The following is a 21,712-nucleotide window of genomic DNA, read 5'->3' on the forward strand; positions in this document are numbered from 1 at the left end:
GGGGTCCGCCATTCTTGCCCTGGATTCAAATTACCTACCTATGCTTGCCTACAACATAATTTTTTTTGGCTGCACAACTTTAAAGCCCCTCTCCAGTGTACTTTGATATTTTTTCTGATACTTCATAACTTCTCTGAGTCCTTTTCTGGCAATCTTGATGAGCCACACTGTTTGCCAAATATTTTTGGACAAAAAAAATGTAATTTTGAGCTCAAAGTCACTAAATTTAAGCCGTTGCTAATATGGAAAAAGCAGCGTGGCTCCTTTAAGAAACAAGACACTGCATTGTAGCGAGTGGTCAAGCAAGAGAGGGAGAGATAGCAGACCGGTGTTAGCGACCGGAGCAGAGGGCAAAGTTTAGCAGAGAAGTTGTCGAGTGCCAGTTAATGTACAGTACAGGTGAGTTTGACTGTGTTAAACTCTGCAGCTCCTCGATACACAAGAAGAACTTCTGTTTGAGAGACAGCCAGCACTATCCCTGCTAATATCGATGCTTTTGCTAATCCATGCTAATGTTGTTGATCTCGCTAAAACGGTAGTCTGGCTGTGACGGTAATAACTACGTATGACTTTAAACCACGCACCCATTCTCTGTTTGAGCAAGAACGTCGACCGTTAGACGTTAGACCGTTATCTGTTTCTGGAAGCTCTCATTTCTAGAGCTGAAGTTAGCATTAAAGAAGCTAATAACCTACATTTAAAGGTGCACTATGTAAAAACTGTCCATCTCTTGAATTCCATTTCCGACAAATAAGGGGCAGCATATCACGCGAGTAACTGCTAACTGCTGCTTACTGTAGCTGCGGTTAGCTTGTTAGCTAAGTTAGCCGTGCAGCTAGTGGCCCCGACTGGAAGCTCAGAGGGGTATTACCAGACAGGACAGGCTGGGCTTGGAGCTAGCTGGTAATTAAGCAAGTTCATTTTTGAGTTTTGTTTTGTTCTTCCACATCGCAGCTTTGAACAAAGTCAGAAGATATGCCAAACATGTGGCTGTTGTTAGCACACTGACCTGTTCAAGGGTTCAACCAAAATCATGTTTCAGATTTTCCTATTGCACCAATCACTCTTACATAACCAGGGATCTCTTGAGCCCTGTTCACCTTTCTATTGTTATACAAATCCCTGTTCACTGCACGCTGTCCTCTGATCGCTGCGCAAAGCTGCCGTCCTGCAACCTGTGGGCACGCTAATGCTCAGCATTTGCTGCTTGTGCACTTTCACAAACTATCTCTTCCTGATTTTCTGCTTGCTGCAAATCATTAAACACTAATCAGTACAAAACAGCCATCTGCTGTCTTATTACTATTTAATGCAAGCCACACACACACACACGTACACACACACGCTGGCTTTCTTGGAGGTCTAGAGTTTGCAGCTCCACTTTAAGGAACAAATCTCAAACTCCTGGCTGGCCTTTAAGCTGCCCTCCTCCGCTTCCGGCTGCTCCTGTTGGTGTCAGCTCAGTTGGGAATGCTGACTGACATGTCGAATCTCAATTTGGGGATGGATGAAGGGGCGACATGTTCACGGTGACTGAATGTGGGATGAGCAGATTTTTGCAGGCTACGTAGGTGTCATTGTGACACACAGAGTCGATGCGTGCCACGACTGGGAGCTGCTGTGTGTGTGCACAGCTCAAAGAGCCGGAAATTAATCTCGGGCTTTATTCCATTCATTAACATCCAACTCCCTCTGCGGATCACAATAACAGAAAAAAGGGATGTTATCAAATATAGGGATCTGTTACAAAGGACCTATGAATTATGGCACCTCCTTCAAGCAAGGAAATGAAAGGACATCTGAAGTATTTTAAGGATATTTTACGATGTGTTACTTTAAGAACATTCCTTTTTCCACCATGCCTGATTTTAAGGGCAAAGGAATCTGCACTCTGGATATGTGAGTGTCCTTTGAGCCAGCGTCATGTGATGCCATAATCTCTTGCATTTGCTAAAACCTTCCACCGTGCTGTATTAGGCTCTTTGTTGTCAAAATTACTACGCCAAATCCCTGCAAAGGCAAGCAAAAAAAAAAAAGAGACCGATCGAGCGGCCTGAGTTATCGAGTTAAATGAGTCGGAGTGCGACTTTGAGAGGATGTGACCGGCATCTTTGCTATCTCCAAATGAGATTCTCTCAGGATCAAAGAGCTTTTCTGCATAAAAAAAAGGAAAAGGAAAAAGGAAGAGGGGGGGCAATAAATTCATCAGCTGGAAAATCCTGTTCACCACATCAGAAGTCTTTTGTGGTGTTTGGAGAGCTGTGAGAGCATGGAATCTGCCCTCAAGATCATAAATGGATTAGATTTGTATTTGCAGCGCTGATTCCCGATTAATTTGTTTTTATGAGAACCACAGTGTGTGTGTGTGTGTGTGTGTGTGTGTGTGTGCATGTGTGTGTGTGTGAACCACAAACGTCTCTTCAAAAGTATGAAGATAGGACAATAGATTGAATTACTTGAGCACAACTGACTGCTCTGAAACGAAACAGCCTTGTGGTTTTCTGCTCAGATGAAATGTTTACATCAGTCACATGAGGGCCCGAGCTCGTGCTGCAGTACAGTAGGAGCAGCCTTATTAACTGTAATCTGTTTAACCTTGCGTCATTGTTTACTTCTGTCCTTATCTGTGTGCAGCGCGGCTGTGACAACTCTGCATTGTTTCATTTTGAAGTGGGAGTTCTGCTCCGTCCATTTCAGACAGGACTATTTCAGACCACAGCATCCGTGGAAAACTGATAATAAGCAGCACGCAGTGTGCCGTGGAGCAGCTTCCACAAACACCCATACAGATGCAGAGCCGCACGGCTTAGTTTGTCAGTCTGGATTTAATCACACTGTGTGTTCATTTACATTATCCTTATGATTGGAGTGTTTGGATGTATTTCATCAATGCCTTTATTTTGAAATTTGATTGAAACGCTCCCTTTTTTTGCTTTATTAACTTATCAGTGTGGAGTGTCCTTAAGTGTAGGACACATACCCGTGACCACACATACAATAGGTCAGACAAAGACCCCTATAGCTGCCACACAGAGGCAGCACATCTGATGTATAAATGGATGTATATTCATCATTAGTCTGTATGTTTCCTGTTAAACCTCCCTCATTCAGCCTGACACCGCTCTGTGTAACCTGCAGCCCACAGCAGCAGCAGCAGCAGCAGCTTCCTCTGCTGTGATGTATAACAACGGGCTTCGTGTTGCACACACATGCAGAGACAACAGGCAGAAGCAGCGAGCCACATGCAGAATAAAACAGCCTCACCTTAGCAGTGATGAAGAGTAATATCCGCAGAGGGTTCGGTTCCAGCCTTCGCGGAGTGGATCGCAAATGTTTATACCAGCGCTTCTCCTGCTGCTGCTGCTGTTGCCATGGTTATTCATCCAGACCCTGTATGTTCTGCAGTCCCCCCCTCTCTCCCTCCCTCTCTCTCTCTCTCTCTCTCAGTGCCCTCCCTGTGTCTCTCTCTCTCCCTCTCTCTCTTCAATTTGGGAAAGTGCGGCAGCGTCTGTCGCGGAATCTGGCTTTGTGTTTATCCTCCCCCCGATGTGCAGACAGTACATACAGTATGGGGCTGTGGGCAGTTTCATAAGGGGAATATTAATAGCCAGCAGGCAGCAGTGTGTGTGTGTGTGTGTGTGTGTGTGTGTGTGTCCTGCTGCTGCTGCTGCACTACAGCGTGTGCGTCCAGCGGCCGAGCTGACGTCACAGCCTGCCCCCCGAAAAAGCTGAAGTGAACCGAGCCGTGCCGAGACACAAAGGGCGAGTTAATGATATTGGAAAAAAATACGGGTGTCACGTGACAAGGACGACCACGGATGATTGGTGGAAGACAAACAAACTTTTGTGAGCGTGCCATCTTTGTGCAGTCTGGTGTCAGGATTAAGAGCAGAGCTCAATTAAAATCGATAAACCACTGAATAACAACTAACAAGTGTTTTTGATTTTTGATTTTTTTTTGTTTACAGGTGACCGATAGCAAGCCGAAGCCACGCCCCTTTCCGGGTTGCCCCATGGGAACTTTGTGCGGTAGTGATGGAGAAAGATGAATCATTGTTTAATCCCGTTTGAATTGTGCCATGAATCACACACATGATGTTTGTCAATTTCAAAGATCATTTTCAAAGTCACAGTTTGTCATCAAACTAATGAAATATGAGACGGTGAAAGTACGTCGTTATGAAGACTACGCAGCCAACAGTCGCGTTAGTGACGTCGGCTCATTGAACCCTCACCAAACCCCCAACTTAAACCTTGTAGAGCTGCTCCTGTATATTAGCAGCTCTCCTTCTACATAACTGCAGTTGTCAATATGAGCAGATTTATTGTGATTTTCATCCTTTTTAGTTTATTGACTTGAAAAATGATCTTAAATTGACAAACATCATATGTGTAGTTCATGGCACAGTTCAAGCGGGATAGAAAAATCCTTTGTCCCTCTCCATTCACTAACATACAGAGTTTTTCAGAAATAAGGTCCCGTGGGGTCCACCATACGGGGCGTGACTTCAGCTCTCTATAGATAATAAGTTGACTTCTGATCCGTTGAGTTCTAACCTCAAATTGTAATTGTAGTTTACATAGAAATGTTGAGGCAACACTGTAACTATATTTTTCAGTGGGAACCACCCTAAAAGCCCACATGGCCTAAAGTCACAAGATGCAAGGTCAAGGCTGGATTACCAGCCTGGCAAAGCAGCACTATCCTGGTGCTCCAGAGCTCCGACTTGTGCAGGCAGTGTAGGTTTCTGCAAACCAGAAATATGTTTAAACCTTTATTGGTGTTGCACTTTTTTAATTTCTTAAAGTTCAGTTATTAATGTTTTATTGTGACAATGCTGTGTGTGGTTACGTTTAGGCACAAGGGTTAGGAAAAGATCATGGTTTTGTTTACCTATGGCTGGACGTGTTGTTAGAATAACCTGGTTTTTGGCTGTAAATTGTAGCAATAGCCGGTCAAAAATATCAAGCATGGCTTGAAACCGACAGAAATGTCGATGTTTTGGCCACTTGGGTGGAAATGTGGAAATACAACAGACATTATAACGTGTGTTTTGGAGAGGGTGTTGGCAAGCCTTTTGTATTCATTCGTTCAGCAGATACAGAGCAACTCAAATTAGCGTTTATTTGGAGTCGTGTTTGGGACCAGCTGTCAAATTATCTCTCTATTTCATACCTGCCAACATTAGGCTGTGAAAAATGGGAGATTTTCTGGGGTACTAGCCTGCCCTCACTGGCCCCTTCCCCATTAAACCCTAGAACACAGACTAATAGAATAAATAAAAAGGATGTTAAATTCATAGCTAACAGGGAAATGAATAAGTAAAACATACAAAATGTACAAAAAGTGATCAGAAGTCACAATCTAAAATCACAAAAGATATGTTCAGGTGCAAACACCGAGAGAGAGAGTGTGTGTCAGAGGCTTTCATTGTCAGGTAGACCTTCAAAAAGAATAAGGATGAAATGATGCAGGACTACAGTCTGCAGAGAGGAGGCGAGGGGATGAGCAAGTGACACAGGAGGCTAATGTCAATAAAGAGGAAGGCCTTGCACCAAGCTGAGTGAAATTTGGAAGCATATTTTTCTTTACAGTGGCAAACTGAGCAAAGGCTTGAGCTGGTACAGCGAGGCATCGGGAGATTAATGGTAGAAATTAGCAATCAGAAGCATAGCGGGGTAAAAATATGTAGACTCCCACAGTACCTGGAGTGTTGGCCGATATGCTTTTTAGCTCTTATTTGGTTTCCATCAACTCATATGTGGCTCTTCAGCAGCTAAAGTGCTAACTATACTCACCAGCCAGTTACTGTCTGTTTGTTGGGCTGTGCTGGCTGTTCAGTGAGTTTATCTGAGCCTTTTCATTGAAAGCAGCTGCCTGCTGTTTGATGAGAGGCGAGGCTGAACCAAAACAGTGGAGCTGTGCACCGTAAAGCTAAAACAATCAGCTGAAAGATGCTAAAATGCTCTTTAAAGGAGCAATATGTAAGAATTCACAAGCTGTTGAACTCATACTCCCAGCAAGTAGGGGCAGCATATCACCAGCGTAACAGCTGACTGCTGCTAACAGTATACTGTTTGTACATCCATGTAGCTACTGTTAGCTTGTTAGCTCAGTTAGCCATGCAGCTAGCCGGACTAACAGGGGACTGTTGGTGTTTACACCACTAGCGCAGGAGCTTTGAAGCATTGGGAGAAAATGGTTTTCAAGCCTGGGGCTAGCTGGTTGGCATGCTTACTTCAGCAGAAAATGTAATTTCTTCACATTCTGTTGATAATTGTACTTAATTTTTGAAAGTTTCTAACTAAATTTCTTACATACTGCACCTTTAAATCTGAAAGGAACTGCAGGTAATAATTCTCAGGTGGTTTGTCACCACAAGCAACACCTTTCGCATTGCACACAGCCATTTTCTCACAGCCAAATCTAGAAATTACAATTCTTAAATTTCAGTTACATATTCCAAAATGAATTTGTGTAATGGACTCACTTTGGGTCCAGGTAGTTTTCCAGCATAGAAAAGATTGCACACATTACACAGTGGGAGGAAGAGAGGGCTAATTGGTGTTAACAGCTAATTTTTCTCCAAAGGCCTTCTGGTAGGTTAATCTGGCCGTGTGCAAAGATCGGTGAAATCAAGTATCGTGCTGCCTGTGGTAAATATTTCTTTCCTCTGTCTTCAAGGATGAAGACAAAAATTGATTTTCCCACAGACCTTTAAAGGTAAATGTGCCTGAAAGAGCTAGAATGAGTAAATTACAGGCGGAGAAGATGACAATTACAGAGCATTAGACACACTTACACATATAGTGTGTCAGGAAGGATCTTGATGGAAACAGCACTTGATAAAAGACGACTCAAATCTAAAGAATAAAGGTTGTAGTTTTGTTTCACGTCAACATTTTAAGGATATAAGAAGTTAAAATGATCAGATATCTAATGTACATTTGATCCTTGGAGAAACTGTATATCTGCAAAGTAACAATAGCTAGACAACTACTAACCAGCACTTTCCCATTCGCTCCTGGCAGTCAGGTACTGCAGTTAAAATGCCATCTGTCCTGGTTAAACAACTCCTCACAGACTAATCGCTTGTCAGATAAGGGGGAGGGGAGGATTATGTAACACCAAATGAATAAAAATGTCGATGACCCATAAGCTGTTGGCGCTGGTGTGTCAACAATAGGAAATGAATTTTCTCTATCAGTCTCATTGGTTGTTTTGTGTCTCTGATGCACCAGTTGAACCCGTACAGGACGACTGTTTCCCTCCTCTGTTCCCAGCTTCACCTTCCCCGTCAGAAACCCAAAGTCAATTGCTGCTTTTCTCTCATGGCGTTCTGCCATAAGCTCCAAGCACTCTTGATTAAGAGAGAGGCACTATTGATTTTTTTTTCTTTTTCAGGTGGTTGCCAGAGCCCAGATGACCATTTAGTCTGGAAAAAAACAAAAACAAAAAAAAAAAAACTGGCAAAAATTTCAGAGAGGTCACGCAGCAAGGTCACCAAAATCAGACTGATTATTGTTTTCTGGTCCACAAAAGGAGAACCACAGAGGCTGACGGTGGTTGCTGTGGTTATATCTTATCAGCTGCATTTAGCTTTTAATTTGATTTGGTAGAAAGTGCTCTGTGGTGATGTCATGTACAGAGGGGATGAGCACAGACACACCAACCTTATCCTCAACTCAGTTCATCTTGTCAAAGAGAACTGCGACAAGCTAATCCAGTGTACAGAATATGACAACGAGCAATGGAAACAGGCTCGACAAATAAGTCATTATGCCCGTGAAGCATGTGACTTAAACATCCACCGAAAAGATGAAAAATAGCTGCCAGAGATTGTCCATTAATATATGAGACAATTACAAATGATGTTTCCATCAAGTTTTTTACATTTTTTCCATTAACTTGAGATTTGTCTGGTGCCATTGCGGTTCCATCATATCATTGCACCATCTTCTGCACCAGCTGTTTATCTTGATGAACCAACTCCTAACATTTGCAGAATAGTAGTCGGTTTCTTTTGACAGTTTTCAAGAAGTCGAGTTCAAATCTGCACTAAACTTAAAACAACAGCCAAGCAAAGGCATGCTTTGTTAGTTTTTCCTTTAATTTGTCACCCAGCTAATTAAAGTTTTGCCAAGACTCAGGCTATAATAACATAATGAGCAGCTAACTGCTGATTAGCGTAAGCTGAATCTATGAGAACTGAATAAGCAGACTGTTAATATTTATGCAAGTGTTGCCATATACGTTTACTCTGCCTGTTAATCTATCTGTTTATGTTCTTGACGTTAGCATTATAGCAAACAACCACCACAGTCTGGTGTATGCTGTTTTTTTCACTTTGAACACTGCCAAGCTAGCTGTTCCCTTCTGCCTCCAGCTTTTAAGCTAAGCTAAGCTACACACATCCTGAATCCAGTTCCAAATGTACACAAAGCAAAGTAACTTTCGTAAGCAGTCGTTTTACAAACGAAAGCTTAAACTTGGAATTAATAAATCACTTTTTAATTCCATACCCACTGTTATGGTCTGGTTGCCTGGTTGCTAATGATGGCTAAAGTTAGCTAGACTCATATTACTTTGTTAACAACAGCTGAGTAGTGTTTTTTTTTTTTTCCACTGGCCCTTTTGGCCGCACCGTGTTGAATTGAGCCGCGCTGACTTGCATTTCCGTTTTACCATGCCATGTTTAGCCAAGCCTGGGATGGACCTTCTACAGAGTCAGGCCAAAGCTCAGCAACTCAGGACCACGGCCAACCCACGATGATCCCCTTCTCTCCCTCAAACGAGCCTGTGTTGCGATCCTCAACTGTCTGTGCAGGAAACCTAAGAGAAAGGAGTTTTTAAAAGTCTCTGTGTGTGCTTGTAGCCTCGTACTGAATCTGTGTGGTTTATAAGTTTAATTTCTCTCCTGCGTCCCTGTTTGTACATTCAGATATTTGCTCTAGCTTTGTGTTTCATCATGTTCACTTTTAGCTGTTAAGTTACTGCAGGTGAAAACCCAACATTTCCTGATTTTTCTGCTTCGCAATAAGAGTAAGTAAACCTTGTTTCAGAAAGTCCCCTTACATGCACTGCATACATGCAGCTCATGGCGACAAACATTTTGACTGACTGCATGCTTTCCCATATTACCTTAGTGTCTGGCTGGTGAGCTAACAAGCCTGTCATCCAGATCTTTTCCCAGGCCAACTCAGCTACAGCTACATAAAGCTACACCCACCACTGCATCCAAAACCTTCCAGGGTTCACAGATGTCACCTCCACGAAGCCTTAATTTTGGTGGGCTGCTTGTTTATTGTAGCTTTGTGGCCATAACACTCCTGTTATTACATTTCAAATACAATACAGCGCAAGCTGCACCCTGTCTGGAGGGCCGTATGTGACTCCAGGTCACAAGTGAGCTAGTCATGGGGCCTGCCGCGTGGATGAATAGTCACTAACTGTTTTCTCTTTCCCTCTGCCTGCACTGTCTGTGCCTGTCCTCTCATTGAGAGCATGAGCTCTCAATTATCCAGGCTGGACACATGATCTCACAGCCAGATCTGTAAGGAGGCCTGCTCACTGTATCATGTTTCCCTCACAGCTCTCTCAGACCAGCATTGTGGTGCAACAATCAATTAATGTGATATGATACAGTAACAAATACTCTACCTTTATAATGTTGGTTGTAGTGAATTGCAGAGGATTAGATGACTGTGAGGATATTGATCTCCAATATAATATCATATAGCAAGAGGAGAGACTGCCAGGATCAATAAACCGATAATCCAACATATACACACAGGAAAACAGTTTTCTGAATGGAAATATTGAAGAATAATGTGAAATTCTACACTGTGGCTCATGAGAATCTCTTAATCATCATCATAATTAAATCATTATGCTCCTGGACAGCAGTGGTTATCACTTTTTCAAATCACATGACCTTTCCTTGAAAGCTGCTACAAGGAACTTTCTTTTTTGTGGATTCTTTCAGCCCCTGTGGACAAAAGATGACAACTGTGAAAGAAAATAAACTACGCCAGGCCGTGTCAACAGACTATAGAGCAACTTCTCTCTTCAGGCTGTGAGACTCTTCAATACATAAATAAATATATGTATATTTTATGACCTATGCAACTTGATTAAGTCGGAAGCTGACCAGTGACATTAGGAATAACTCAAGCCTGTTTGCACGCCAGATGCGCATTACACAGCAGCCTGTTCAGCGGCCCTGTGCTTCTAGGTTTGACACTCCAGCTACACACTAGTGTCACTTCTTTAACCGCCCCTCTAGTGCAGTAGTATAAGAAGCAAGAAAAGTCAGAGTCAGAGGATGGAGGGGTTGAATGGGTCTAATACCTCACTTTCTCCCTGGGGACTGGTACTACAGTACTTATGTCAGCTACACCACTTACATGTGTCATTTGTCTTACGGAAGTTACAAGAGTGAATGTTTTTATTTTAACCCAGAGTATGATCTTTTCCTAACCCTAACCAAGTAGAACAGCAATGGATGTGGTAGGTAGAGTAGTTTTAACCCTAAGGCCAATGACCAAGCTGCCTTATTTAATGAGCTGGGACTAAGAATGTGTTAAACTATATTACTACATAGCCATCTTCTCACTGGTGGTCTTGTCTGCTTATGTAATTCATATAGAGGCATCAGTACTAAATTGAGACTGTTTCAAAACCAGTTCTGTAGTATGTTTAAAGCAGGTGTTGCAAAAATGTGTAGCACATTCATGCTTTTAAATGACGTGCACTTCAGAGAGATCTGTACGCGCTGGCAAAGCGGTTTCTGTCACTTGGAAAAGGTTGTGCATCATAGGGGCTGGAAAATCTGTTTGTGATGAGAGAGTCATACCTGTAAGCAACATCAAAATGTTTGTGCAAGCTAAATAAAGTCAAAGCAAGAAAGAATGTCACAGAGCATTTTCTGATTTAGGTTAACGTAACATCCTGCATGAAATTGTCCCATCACAGCTCGTTTCAGGCTCTCAGATCTTCTAAGGTGCGGCAAAACCCACAGATCAAACGGCATAGAATCAATTACATAACATGCAGGATGCATAAACAGCATGTCTGCCAGAGGCCCTCCAGGTAATAACAAGGCTTTCTTCTTGTCAACACTAACGGGCTAACATGCATTCTTCAGCCACGCTGATGAGCCGCGTGATTATGAAATCCACATTTAGTCAGTGCGTCTTCCCTGCCCTGACGATAATTATTAAGAGAATTACATACAGGCATACGTGTCATTAGGAGGCACCGTAAAGAGCAGAAGCAGAGGGAATGGGTTTCACATGAGGCCCATGGGCTTCTGCATCTTTTTAAGTGTCGGTAATAAAAAGTAGTCACCACCTCCTGAGGAACTCCTGGCCAATGGGAACTCATTGAACAAACTTTTATGTGTCCTCAGAAAATGCTTGAGCATCCTCTGCGCCGCTCCTCTCCGCCAGTCCTCAACATGCGCAGGTAGGACTGACTTCTGGGGGGAATTTCATATCTGCGGCTCCTTCTGCTCCTGCATCTCACCACTGTGCCTCGTCGCTGAGCTCTTCTCGTCTCCTGCTAACGGAGGGGAGTGAAACATGGCCTTCCACGGCTCCAGGTAAATATCTCATGTTGGACTTCATCAGGAAGCTTTGTCTTTGGGCTTTTTGTGACCAATTTCAGGCTGGGCGTTCACTTATAATCTACCTTTAATCTACCTTTCCCTCTGCGTAGCACTCACTGTGACTTTATGGGTGCAATAAGATCTGAAGCTTAGCATAGATTAAAGAAGCCGGCCATTTGCCTTTTAATCTGGCCCACACACGCACACACGCAGCCTATAAACCTCTGCTGCGTGACATTTCAACAAAGTGAGAGGGGGGAAAAAGCTCTTAAGTGATAAACACCAGGCTTCCGTTCTCTCGCCTGTCAGTGTTTCCATTCAGTTTGTTGGGACAAAGCCTGGATGAATGAATTAACATTTGATTAACGCTTACAGCATATCTGCGAAGACATTTTCACACATCCCTCGCTCAAAGTCTTTGTCCTCACATTTCCTGCAATAATCAACTTTAACATGACTGAGTTGTGCCGCCGACTGCTCCATGCTCAACAGCGATCCATTCTTGGGTAATTAAGACAAATGAGAGAGCAGAAATCGTGCCAGCGGCGTTGGCTCACTCTCAGCATTCTGGGAGCACCTGAGGGACATCACTACATGGGTGGCAGCGAAGGGAAAGTCCTATCAAAGCTTGATGAATGTCAGGAATGACAGGAGATGACATGTCATTACCTAATTGAGTTGACTGATGGGACATTTACCGGAATATGTTTGGGGATTTTCTCTGCGAGTGTTTTCTTAACCTTTTGAAGTGTGGCAGCGCAAAATACCGTATCTCTGTCTGTGAAACCACAACTGTAAAACAGCACCTTTTATTGGGCGGGATGCACATTACACACATTTATGTTTCCAGTAAATGTGATTTGGGTGCATGTTTGACATCATTTCATGTTGGTATGATGGCAAATAAAAAGCTAAGAAGCAGCAGCTCAAAGCCTGTCCCTAAATCCCCCAACCTTCAGATGGCTTCCATTCTTTACGGTAAAAACTTCCTCCAGAGGATTTATTGCTCGCTTTGCAAAAAACGTCAAGCAGCAATTGTTTTGCAAGGTTGTCACTGTGTTAGCTTAAATGTGACAGGAGATATATTGATTTAGTACCAATGGAGAAAGCAAGGCTTATGTTGATTTCATCTTTTGAATCCCTTGCAGTGTTTTACACTGAGACACAAGTTCGTCCAAAGACAGTGAGCAGTCAGGAGCTTATTTTACAATCATGTGAGGAGATCCTTTAAAGAACACTTAATACAACATCACACTTGGTAGAATTGGATTTTTAAACCTATCTTTAAAAAACTGTTTGACATATTGGGAAATGTGCTTCTTAGCTTTCTTGCAGAGAGTTGGAAAAGAAGATTGATACTGCTTTTGTATCTGTACTTTGAGTTTCATTAGATTTCTAAATTCACCTGTTGCACACAGCAGTCTCGCTCTCGTCATGACCTAAAATAAGACTCATTTGCAGAAGATTTTGGGTAAAATAAGATTGTTGATGGCTGACCAAGAAACCACGTGAAACCACTTGGCTCCATTTACTCCAGCCTGTTGTCCTTCTGGAGGAATTCAACAGTTACAAGAACATTTTACAATTCAGTGAACAACATGTTACCTAACAATACAAAAACTACCATAAGCATAAACTCTCATGGTATTGCAGACTGGTAGCGGAGCTAAAAGGCTGTGGACTGATATCACTGTGTTGGTGTTTTTCCTTTAATATGATGATTAAAATTGCTCCAGGACCATAATTGCAACTGACCAACCACATTTTTGTAATGTCATAGTTTTGCAACACTGAGAAAAGACTTTAAAAATACATTCATGGGAGAAATGATCCTTTCTAACATGTGGTTAATGTTGTTAAATGGTCTATTTTAACCCAAACCATGTTTTCCTACAGCTGACCGAGTATTTTTGTTTCATATTTAAACAATAAATTAACCAAGCTGTGACAAAAAAAAAACAACAGAAAACAACAGAAAGTAAGAAGTTAACTTCCTGAAAAAATAATAAGTAAATGACAATACAGGACACAAACCCCAGTGTTCTATCTTAAAGTCTGTGTTATTTAATCTTCAATCAGCCACAACAGCTGGCTCTGAAAATGAAATTTCAGAGACAGCTGAAAAGTTCATTTCGAGGGTCACTTTTTGATCAATTGCACTGATGGTTCAGGAGCAACGTTGATTATGATGTTGTAGAAACAACACCAACACAGCAATATGAGATAAACCGGACTCTGAATGTGCCAGGCTCATTGCTAATTCTTCAGTTCAGGCTCAGGATGGTTAACAAATCCACAATATTGTATAGCTGTTTACAGATGTTGAGCAAAGTTTTCTTTTATTGTGTCATTTGGCACTGCTGGTCAGCAGGTGTCGCTGAAAGTTTGCCTATTATATTCAGGTAGGGTGGCTAACATTTGAGGCTTAAAGGTCCTATTTGTAAGAAAAGTTGATTTTTCAGTCTCATTCGCAACTTTTCAAATACTGACGCATTTGGATTGTCGGGCCGGCCACCATCCTGATGCGTCAGTATTTGCCGAGTTGGGAAGGAGACTCAAAAATCAACTTTTCTTACAAATAGGACCTTTAAAATAAGTAAAATAAGCCTTTATTGTTGTGAAATTGTCCAACTTGCTTCAGAGTAAATTATGAGCAAAATTAAGAATGTCCCAACGCTGTAGACTCATCGAAAATATCTGATTAATGGCCCAAAAAAGAAGCAGAAAAAAGGTAAAAATCTGTCTTTCTGCCAACCTGAAACTCAACACTTACATTTTATATCCTGCTTATATTATTATTTACCCAATAAATAGGTGAATAGACAGTTTGCGGCTTAAATTGTGGATATTTCTACCTGTGCTAAGATAAGCTAAGCTAATGGTCTCATTGCTGTAGTTTCATTTGTAACTGACAGATAAGAGTGCTATCTATCTTCTCATCTATCTCCCACCATGTCAAACTATTACTAAATAACTATAGGTTTGTAAATTTTAAGGCTTCAACAGCAAAAGTTTCCTTTGTGTCGCATTTTATCAGTGACGTGTCGCTGCACCAGTCCAGATTGTAGGTGGATCTGCGTGCAGGGCAGACAGTCGGTCTCTGAGGATGCTCCTTTAACGCGAAGGGCATACTGTTAGAGCACAACTCCGTCTCTGAACAGACCTTGCTGACTTAGCCATTAGTCATTTCTCTGACAGTGCACTCTCACACGCACCCACACACGCACACAGTCATCGAGCAAACACACACATTTGCAAGAGATTTCACACACACTGACGACGGGTTAAGCCCTCAGTAACACCACCCCGGACCCATTCATTTCTCAGATTGATGAGCTACAACCTTAGCCTTTAGAAAAGAGTCTTCACTATCACTATCAGTCATGTTGATGATGCATTCGGGATTGCTGTGGAGAGCTGTCACAACCACAGACAAACGTATAAGAAGCTCCAGGAGGAGACAGTGCTAATGCTAGTGAGAGTGAGGACAAAGTGTACCACGGCTCAGACATTTGTACTGCTGCGTAAGATCACTGTGGGAAAGCTGCATAGCCACTGCTGTCATTAATCATCCACCTTCTCTAGTATTTCAAAGCGCTTGTACAGATATTAGACTTCTTGAATGAAGCAGAAACACACCTTCGTTTTAATAATGCAGACGCTGGTAAATTATAGTCATGTTTATTTATGTATTCGGTAAATGTTAATGTAATTGATTCAGAAGGCTTGTAGTGAATTATGTCTTCAGCAAGAAAGCTGTCCTGAAGACGGATTGGGGATTTGGAGAAAACTTTGTCTCTGACTTGACAGCTCGGTGGGCAGAAATGATCTGATTGGTTAAATTGCATCTGAATGGGTGGAGCCAACCATAACATTCTTGACTTGCCAAGTAACATAACAGAGAAGAGTCAAGCAGTCAGGAGGATGACGACGACGTCAGAGAACCTTGCCTTTGAAATAAAGGATGAACTCTCTTGCTTTACTCATATCTTTTGTGTAAAACTGCATTTACTGATTTAACCACTTGGCAGCAGCAAAAACAAGCTGTAAACATTGACATATCATCACCTCATGCTAACATGGTAAATACTAGCAAATATCCGCTTAGCAACGCATCCAGCAGATACAGAGCAACTTTAGCTTTCTTTGGGTTCTCTTTGTGAATGTCAGTCTAATATTCATGTTTCTTATAGCTCAGTTTTTGGTCACCACCGACTGCCGAGGGGAATATTTGTCTCTTTAGCTGCTAAATGCTCTATAACTAACCAGCCATCCTCCACCTGTGTCTGTCTGCCATTTGACGCTAAGAATGTTGATGAGAGTGAAGCAAAACAAGTCAAGTTGCGGGCCAACAGTGGCCTACTATGACTAACACGTCCATTTGTTCATTTGAAAAATGAGTATAGCAGCCTCAATACTTTATCCATAATGTAGCTATTGTAAGTGTAGAGTTTAGCTAAGTTAGCTAAGTTTAGCAAGCTGTTAGATAGATATCAAATATCAGTTTGTCAGAATGCTTTAGACTAATTTAAGAGCATAATTAAGACTGGCCTAACTCTTCATTTCAGTCTAAAATGGCCACAGAAGGAGGCTAGCTTACCTTAAAACAGGAAGCAAGAGGAAAAAGCAAACCTAGTTCCGTCCAAAGGTAAAAAGTCTGCCTTAAAACGTATAACACTTAATGTGTTGTGTTTAAGGGTTAGGGTGAGAAATAGACAATTTGTAGCTTAAATTGAGCATGTGTCTACCTGTGCTAACCCAATTCATAAGAATGTATGTGTTAACAGCTGTTCCACCTTTATGTGATATGACTTTCTCACTTATCATTTACGATCATATTCCACTTACAGTAATGTGTTTTTTATCTTCACTGGATGTATTTGAAGGGGCTGTGTAAACTTTTTCTTTCTCTTAATGTGCTCGAGATGAGCACCGAGGACACCAGCAAAGTGCTTCATGTCATCCCTGCGGTGTTATATTGATCCAGACTCAAAGAAACTGTCAAAGAGAATTAGATGCATGACTGAATGCTGATTTTCTCCATCATTCCTCAACAGAAAGCAACCGCGGCATCTGTCGATGTCGGCGTACACCCCCGCCTGCGTGGCTCTGCTGTCCCTTCTCCTCGCTCCAGCACTTGGACGTAAGTCACCCACCCGTCGTCGACGCACCACAGAACCAGTGTACCGTATATTGCATGAATTCCACCATTACCGTGATGCTGTTTGTCCTGTAAACACAGACAAAGAGGCCTCAGGTTAATGTGTAACGCCCGCATGTTGACTGTTGCTAGGTCATTCTCTTTATCAGAAACCACAAAGCAAGGGCCAGAAATAGCAGACACACTGTGCGGCTCTGTGTTGTAGGATTAAATCAGATTAAATGTCCCCAACGATAATCACAGCAACCCATTCTCTGCTGTTGTTTGGGGACACAATAAAGCTAACCTGAACGCACAGTGAGTGCCAGATACAGTAGGTGTACCGCTTTGTCAAATTCGCCTCATTGTTAACGGCGCGCACGTGCAACTGCATGTGACATCTTAATTGTGGTTCAACTCCCGCTCATTGCACTAATGACTGGCTTTCTGAGCGTAATGCTGCGGCAGGCAGTAACTTTAACAACTTGAGGCCCACATGCACAGTCAGATAAGTGTTTAGTGGTAGTAAATACGGGATTATAAATACCGTCTCACCACTTTATCTCATTTCTCAGCAGTTATGTGGGATCAGGGAACGGCTTCCAGATGTGTTGCATTCACGCTGTTCACTGTAAATGAGCTGACTCAGGTTATTGACTGGGGAGGCCCTCTGGCTGTCATCATCCTTGTTTCATGGAGATTTTTTAAGGGCTTTTCCCCTCCAGAACAGCAGTGTAGCGACTCAGGGATAGCGCCCTCTTCTGACACATCCCAGGAATTGATTTTCCACCGTGACAATTTTTTGAAGCACGTCTAGAGGCCTGCAGCATGTGTTAACAGCTTATGTATCGAAAGTGAAAGATGAAGGTTTTATGAATTTACACACAATTTATATCAACATCAGTGTATTAATTTGGATCAAACACCAGGCCATGCTTTTATTTTGTAGATTAACAAAAACAAAACTCAAACAAAAGATAAAAGTATAGATTTTTCAAATAAAAACTGAGACGCAGTAATGATGAAAGCTGAAATCAAATGGCAGTGAGATGAATTGCAGGTTGCGGTTTCCACCAAAGGAGACTTCCATCTTGATAAATGACACATATAAATAAAAAGGAAAGAGCCTCACCTGCTATATTGACCTTCTGCAGTAAAATGTTTCTGATGACATATGGCTCCGGCCATAGTCGCGCACCACTAGCTCCCATATTTATCAACATTATGTTTCCATCTCTGGTGACATATTTGGATCACAAGGGGTGTCTGCGCATTATAAATCTCAGACTGTGTTGATTGGTCTGTGTTCATGCTTTGGAATGTGTGATTATGTGAAACACTGTAAGTGTAGTTGTAAGAAAATCTCACATTAAAAATGCACTGCAGCGCATTGTGATGCTAATCCACTCTGACATTAAAGACCTTGCTTTTCCCTTGTATCTGTCTCCTGGAATACGCAAACTGAATTAAACCGACTGCACATATATTGCTTTTGTCAAATTCAGCAAAGAACAGGCATATCAAGATTATTGCTTTTTCTGTCCCATCAGAATTAGATCTCAACCGATTGGATGGCGATACCGTCTGCCCACCAATGAGGAGCGGACAAGATGACCTTCCAGGTAATGACCTCCCGTTGGGTTGTATCCAAACAGAAGCAGAAAGCAGCAGATGAAGCTGTTTCTAAAACCACAAGCTTAGCCTCCAAAATCCCTACAAGAGAAAACAGACTTTCCAAAGGAAGGTGGTAAGTTTAATTAGTTGAAGAGGGTGGGCTTCAGTCAGCCTCGAGACACCTTTAGATTTCAAATGAGGCAAATAAAAAGTTCCACTTGAGCTCCACAGAATTCTAGTTGGAACAATTCAAACTCAGCAACTCAATTGTAATTGCTCACCGCTGCCCAGTTCACCTCCTCCACACATCTGCTCACATTGTGCACTGTGGTTTGAAAAAGCTTGTTAAATACAAAAGTTGTTTATTTCACAATGGATTCACTGTTTCTTGTTTTGTTACCTCATTTTGCAATGTCAACACAAGCTTTTTATATTATTATAGCATTATAATAGTATTTCCTGTAACTATGACATAATCATACCATTATTGTGATGTAATGATGTACGACCAATGCTATGTTGGTTGGTCCACCACTTGGATGGAAATACGACTATTGGATGGGTTATCATGACATTGTGTACAGAAATTCATGGTCCTCAGAGGATGAGTCCTAACGACTTGGGTGAGATTAGTGGTTCTGAGTGAAGTGCCTCAGCATTTCACATGTGCCGTTATTTTATTTTCACATTTTAAATTGTAGTTCACGTGTAAATATTTAATTCACGTGTGAAATTGTGATTTTTACAAGGTTCCTTACTGTATGTTGTACTTTCAAACTAACTTTATCATGAGTACCAGAACATAGCATACATGAAATCATCTTCCATGGCCAAAAGATGAATTATTCTTTAAGATAAAAACATAAGTATTATTTGTTCCTGTAAATGTAGCAGGATTTTGTTATTGTAATATAACGCTATCAGTCCTGCTACACAATATTTAGTATATGAAAATGATCATTATCAAACATCACCATTATCGTATACAATATCATTTATTATCTCTCCTAGGTTTCGATCTGATCACCCAGTTCCAGCTGGATGTGATCGCTCTGAAAGGCGTGAGGAAGGTGGACGGCTCCACTCCCCACCAGGTGGCCTACCGCCTCGACAGGGAGGCCAACTTCCAAATTCCAACCATGTAAGTACAGTAAAGAGGGTTTAAAAGAAAACAGATAAAAACACACACAAATGTTGAGAGGCAGCAGTGGTCTCCTCACGCAGGTGTTGCATTATTACAGGTCCAGCACAGATGTTATGCACATGGCGAGCAGCATATAATTGGTAAAGAAAAACGTGTCTGAACCTATTTGGTATCTCTCAGACAGAAAGGCAGAGTAGAGGCATTTTGTGTATGTGTGTGTGTGAGTGAGTGTGGACTTGTAAATGTAGAGTGAAGAAACATATTTCACCCTGCCTTTTAATGCTTTGTCGTCTGTTGTACGTACTGCTTTAGAGGTTTAGACTGAAAAGAGGCTTTCCTGTTAAGATTTTGGCTTTGTAATTAAAGGTTAGTTGTAGCAACAGGCCTGGGGCAATAATAAGCAGTGGGCCCCTGTTGAGACGCCCCACTCCACAGAAGATATGTTGTTTGAGACAATAAATCAACAACATAGAACTTCCACAGAGCCCCTCTCATGTTTCCATTCATAAGATTAGGTGACCTGCAAGAATCTGATTTTTAAAAGACAGAGGCTTAGACTTGATATCAGTGAATCCTACATTTCCCATAATGCAACTAATCATGTTTGTGTTACACTCTTCAGGTGCAACAAAAGCTTTCAATCATGATTTTCTTTCATCTCAAATTGAAACTTAGATCGCCCTGATGACACCGCTGTGACATCATCAGGGTTACTTTTTCCGTCTTGAAAACACAGAAGACATTATACAACTGTTTGCACAGGCTGAGTATTCCTCGGGGCAAGTTCCCTGAGCTTCACATACAAAGTTGGTGGATTGCCCCTTTAAGCTAATTATCATGCAAAAAAGGGCAAAATATCCACTAGTTACATTTTGCCAAATGTACTTATATTTGCTGCTTTTCTCTTTTTGCTAACATTATGAACGTTTTTTTGTGTTGTGCTGGAAAAAAACAAGCAATTTGAAGACATAACATTGGGTTGCTGTAAATCACCTCCTTACTTTCCCCCCTGTCACTGTGAGGCAGCTGAGCCAGACGGAGCTGAGCCACATTGCCCACGGTAACTCCCCCAAGATCCAAAGTCACCATCCAGGCAGACTCTCATCACCTAAAAGGGCCACTTAGCTGCTAACTGAGCTACCCACTTGCTAACGACGAGCTACTTGCTAACGACAGCAAGTCCCTACAGCCAAAGATAGCTGCATTAAAGAGTACTCTGAGCAGCAGTATACTCTCGCGGTAGCTATCGAAATATTTCAACTTCCTTCAAGTTACACCTTTATGGTGCACTGCAGTTATTTTGTGTTGCACTCCTATAAAGTTGGGACAGGCATTAAAGACAAATTCACAACAGAAAGGTTAAAAACAAAGCAGCAAGTTCAAGTTTTAGTCACTAGTATGAGTTAGGTTTTTTCAGTGTTTGATCCCTACTGTTAATTCATCTCAGTAGCATCTTAGACCCTTAACGCCTGGTACGTCTTTCAAATTCCCAATTTTCTAACACAGGCTGTCACGTAGAAATTTGTTGTGATGACATCATCAGGGATATTAATAACTTTGAAAAGCTCCCTGGAGCGACAAACTAAATAGATGAGTACACTGAACTGCCCCTACATTTTCAATTAATCAAATCACCACAAACCAAATGACACACGGGGGTTTCATGGCCCTTTGAGTTCTGTGATCCTGGGGCGGCTTCAGGCTTTAACACAGCCCAGCTCTGCAACTGCAGTATGAAAATAGAGTCATTTTTCACTTTATTTAACACCAGTGAAAGGCATGCTGTTTAAGACATAATTTGAAAAAGCTTCAGTACAGAGTGTGCAGGTTAATGGCTTCACCACTTTACATAACCAAATACATCTCCTGGTGTTTCCCAGTGTGCCTGCTCCAGTCTGTTTTGGCTAATCTGTTCCTGCAGGCCAGCTTTCCTCAGAAGCTGTTATATAACTCGCTGGCACCCTGCTTCTACACCACTCTGGCCTGTCACACTGAATGTAAATACATGTTTATTTCCTCCACAGGTCCAGTGGCACAGGCTGTGCTTTGAAGTCTGTCCCTGGCAGCTTTAAGCTGCACTCCCTCCATTTTTTCTGCAGGGCAAAAGCAGCACATACTTTTAGACTTTTTCACCTCGGGCAACACTAGAGCGTGGTCTTCATTTGTTTAACTGGCTTACAGGAAACGCTTTTTTTATTGCCTCAC

The 21,712-nt window shown here is 41.9% G+C and overlaps 2 protein-coding genes across 3 annotated transcripts in view; one reads left to right on the top strand and one right to left on the bottom strand.

Annotated features, from left to right (window-relative positions):
- The window catches only part of fam135b (family with sequence similarity 135 member B), a 53,157-nt gene extending 49,774 nt beyond the window's left edge, over nt 1-3,383 (bottom strand). The window contains exon 1 of the mRNA XM_084380114.1: nt 3,265-3,383. The gene's annotated coding sequence lies outside the window, so the exon portion shown is untranslated. The remainder of the gene's footprint in view (nt 1-3,264) is intronic.
- Nucleotides 3,384-11,492: 8,109 nt separating this feature from the next.
- col9a1c (collagen, type IX, alpha 1c) overlaps nt 11,493-21,712 on the top strand; it is a 31,327-nt gene continuing 21,107 nt past the window's right edge. For both annotated transcript variants that reach the window (XM_084378952.1, XM_084378953.1), the window contains exons 1-4: nt 11,493-11,603; nt 16,667-16,752; nt 18,300-18,371; nt 19,375-19,504. In XM_084378952.1, coding sequence (XP_084235078.1) covers nt 11,584-11,603; nt 16,667-16,752; nt 18,300-18,371; nt 19,375-19,504 — 308 coding nt within the window. In that variant the 5' untranslated portion in view covers nt 11,493-11,583. The remainder of the gene's footprint in view (nt 11,604-16,666; nt 16,753-18,299; nt 18,372-19,374; nt 19,505-21,712) is intronic.

The sequence above is a fragment of the Pagrus pagrus genome, assembly GCF_965226575.1.
Source record: "Pagrus pagrus genome assembly, chromosome: 17".
In the NCBI taxonomy this organism is placed as follows: domain Eukaryota; kingdom Metazoa; phylum Chordata; class Actinopteri; order Spariformes; family Sparidae; genus Pagrus; species Pagrus pagrus.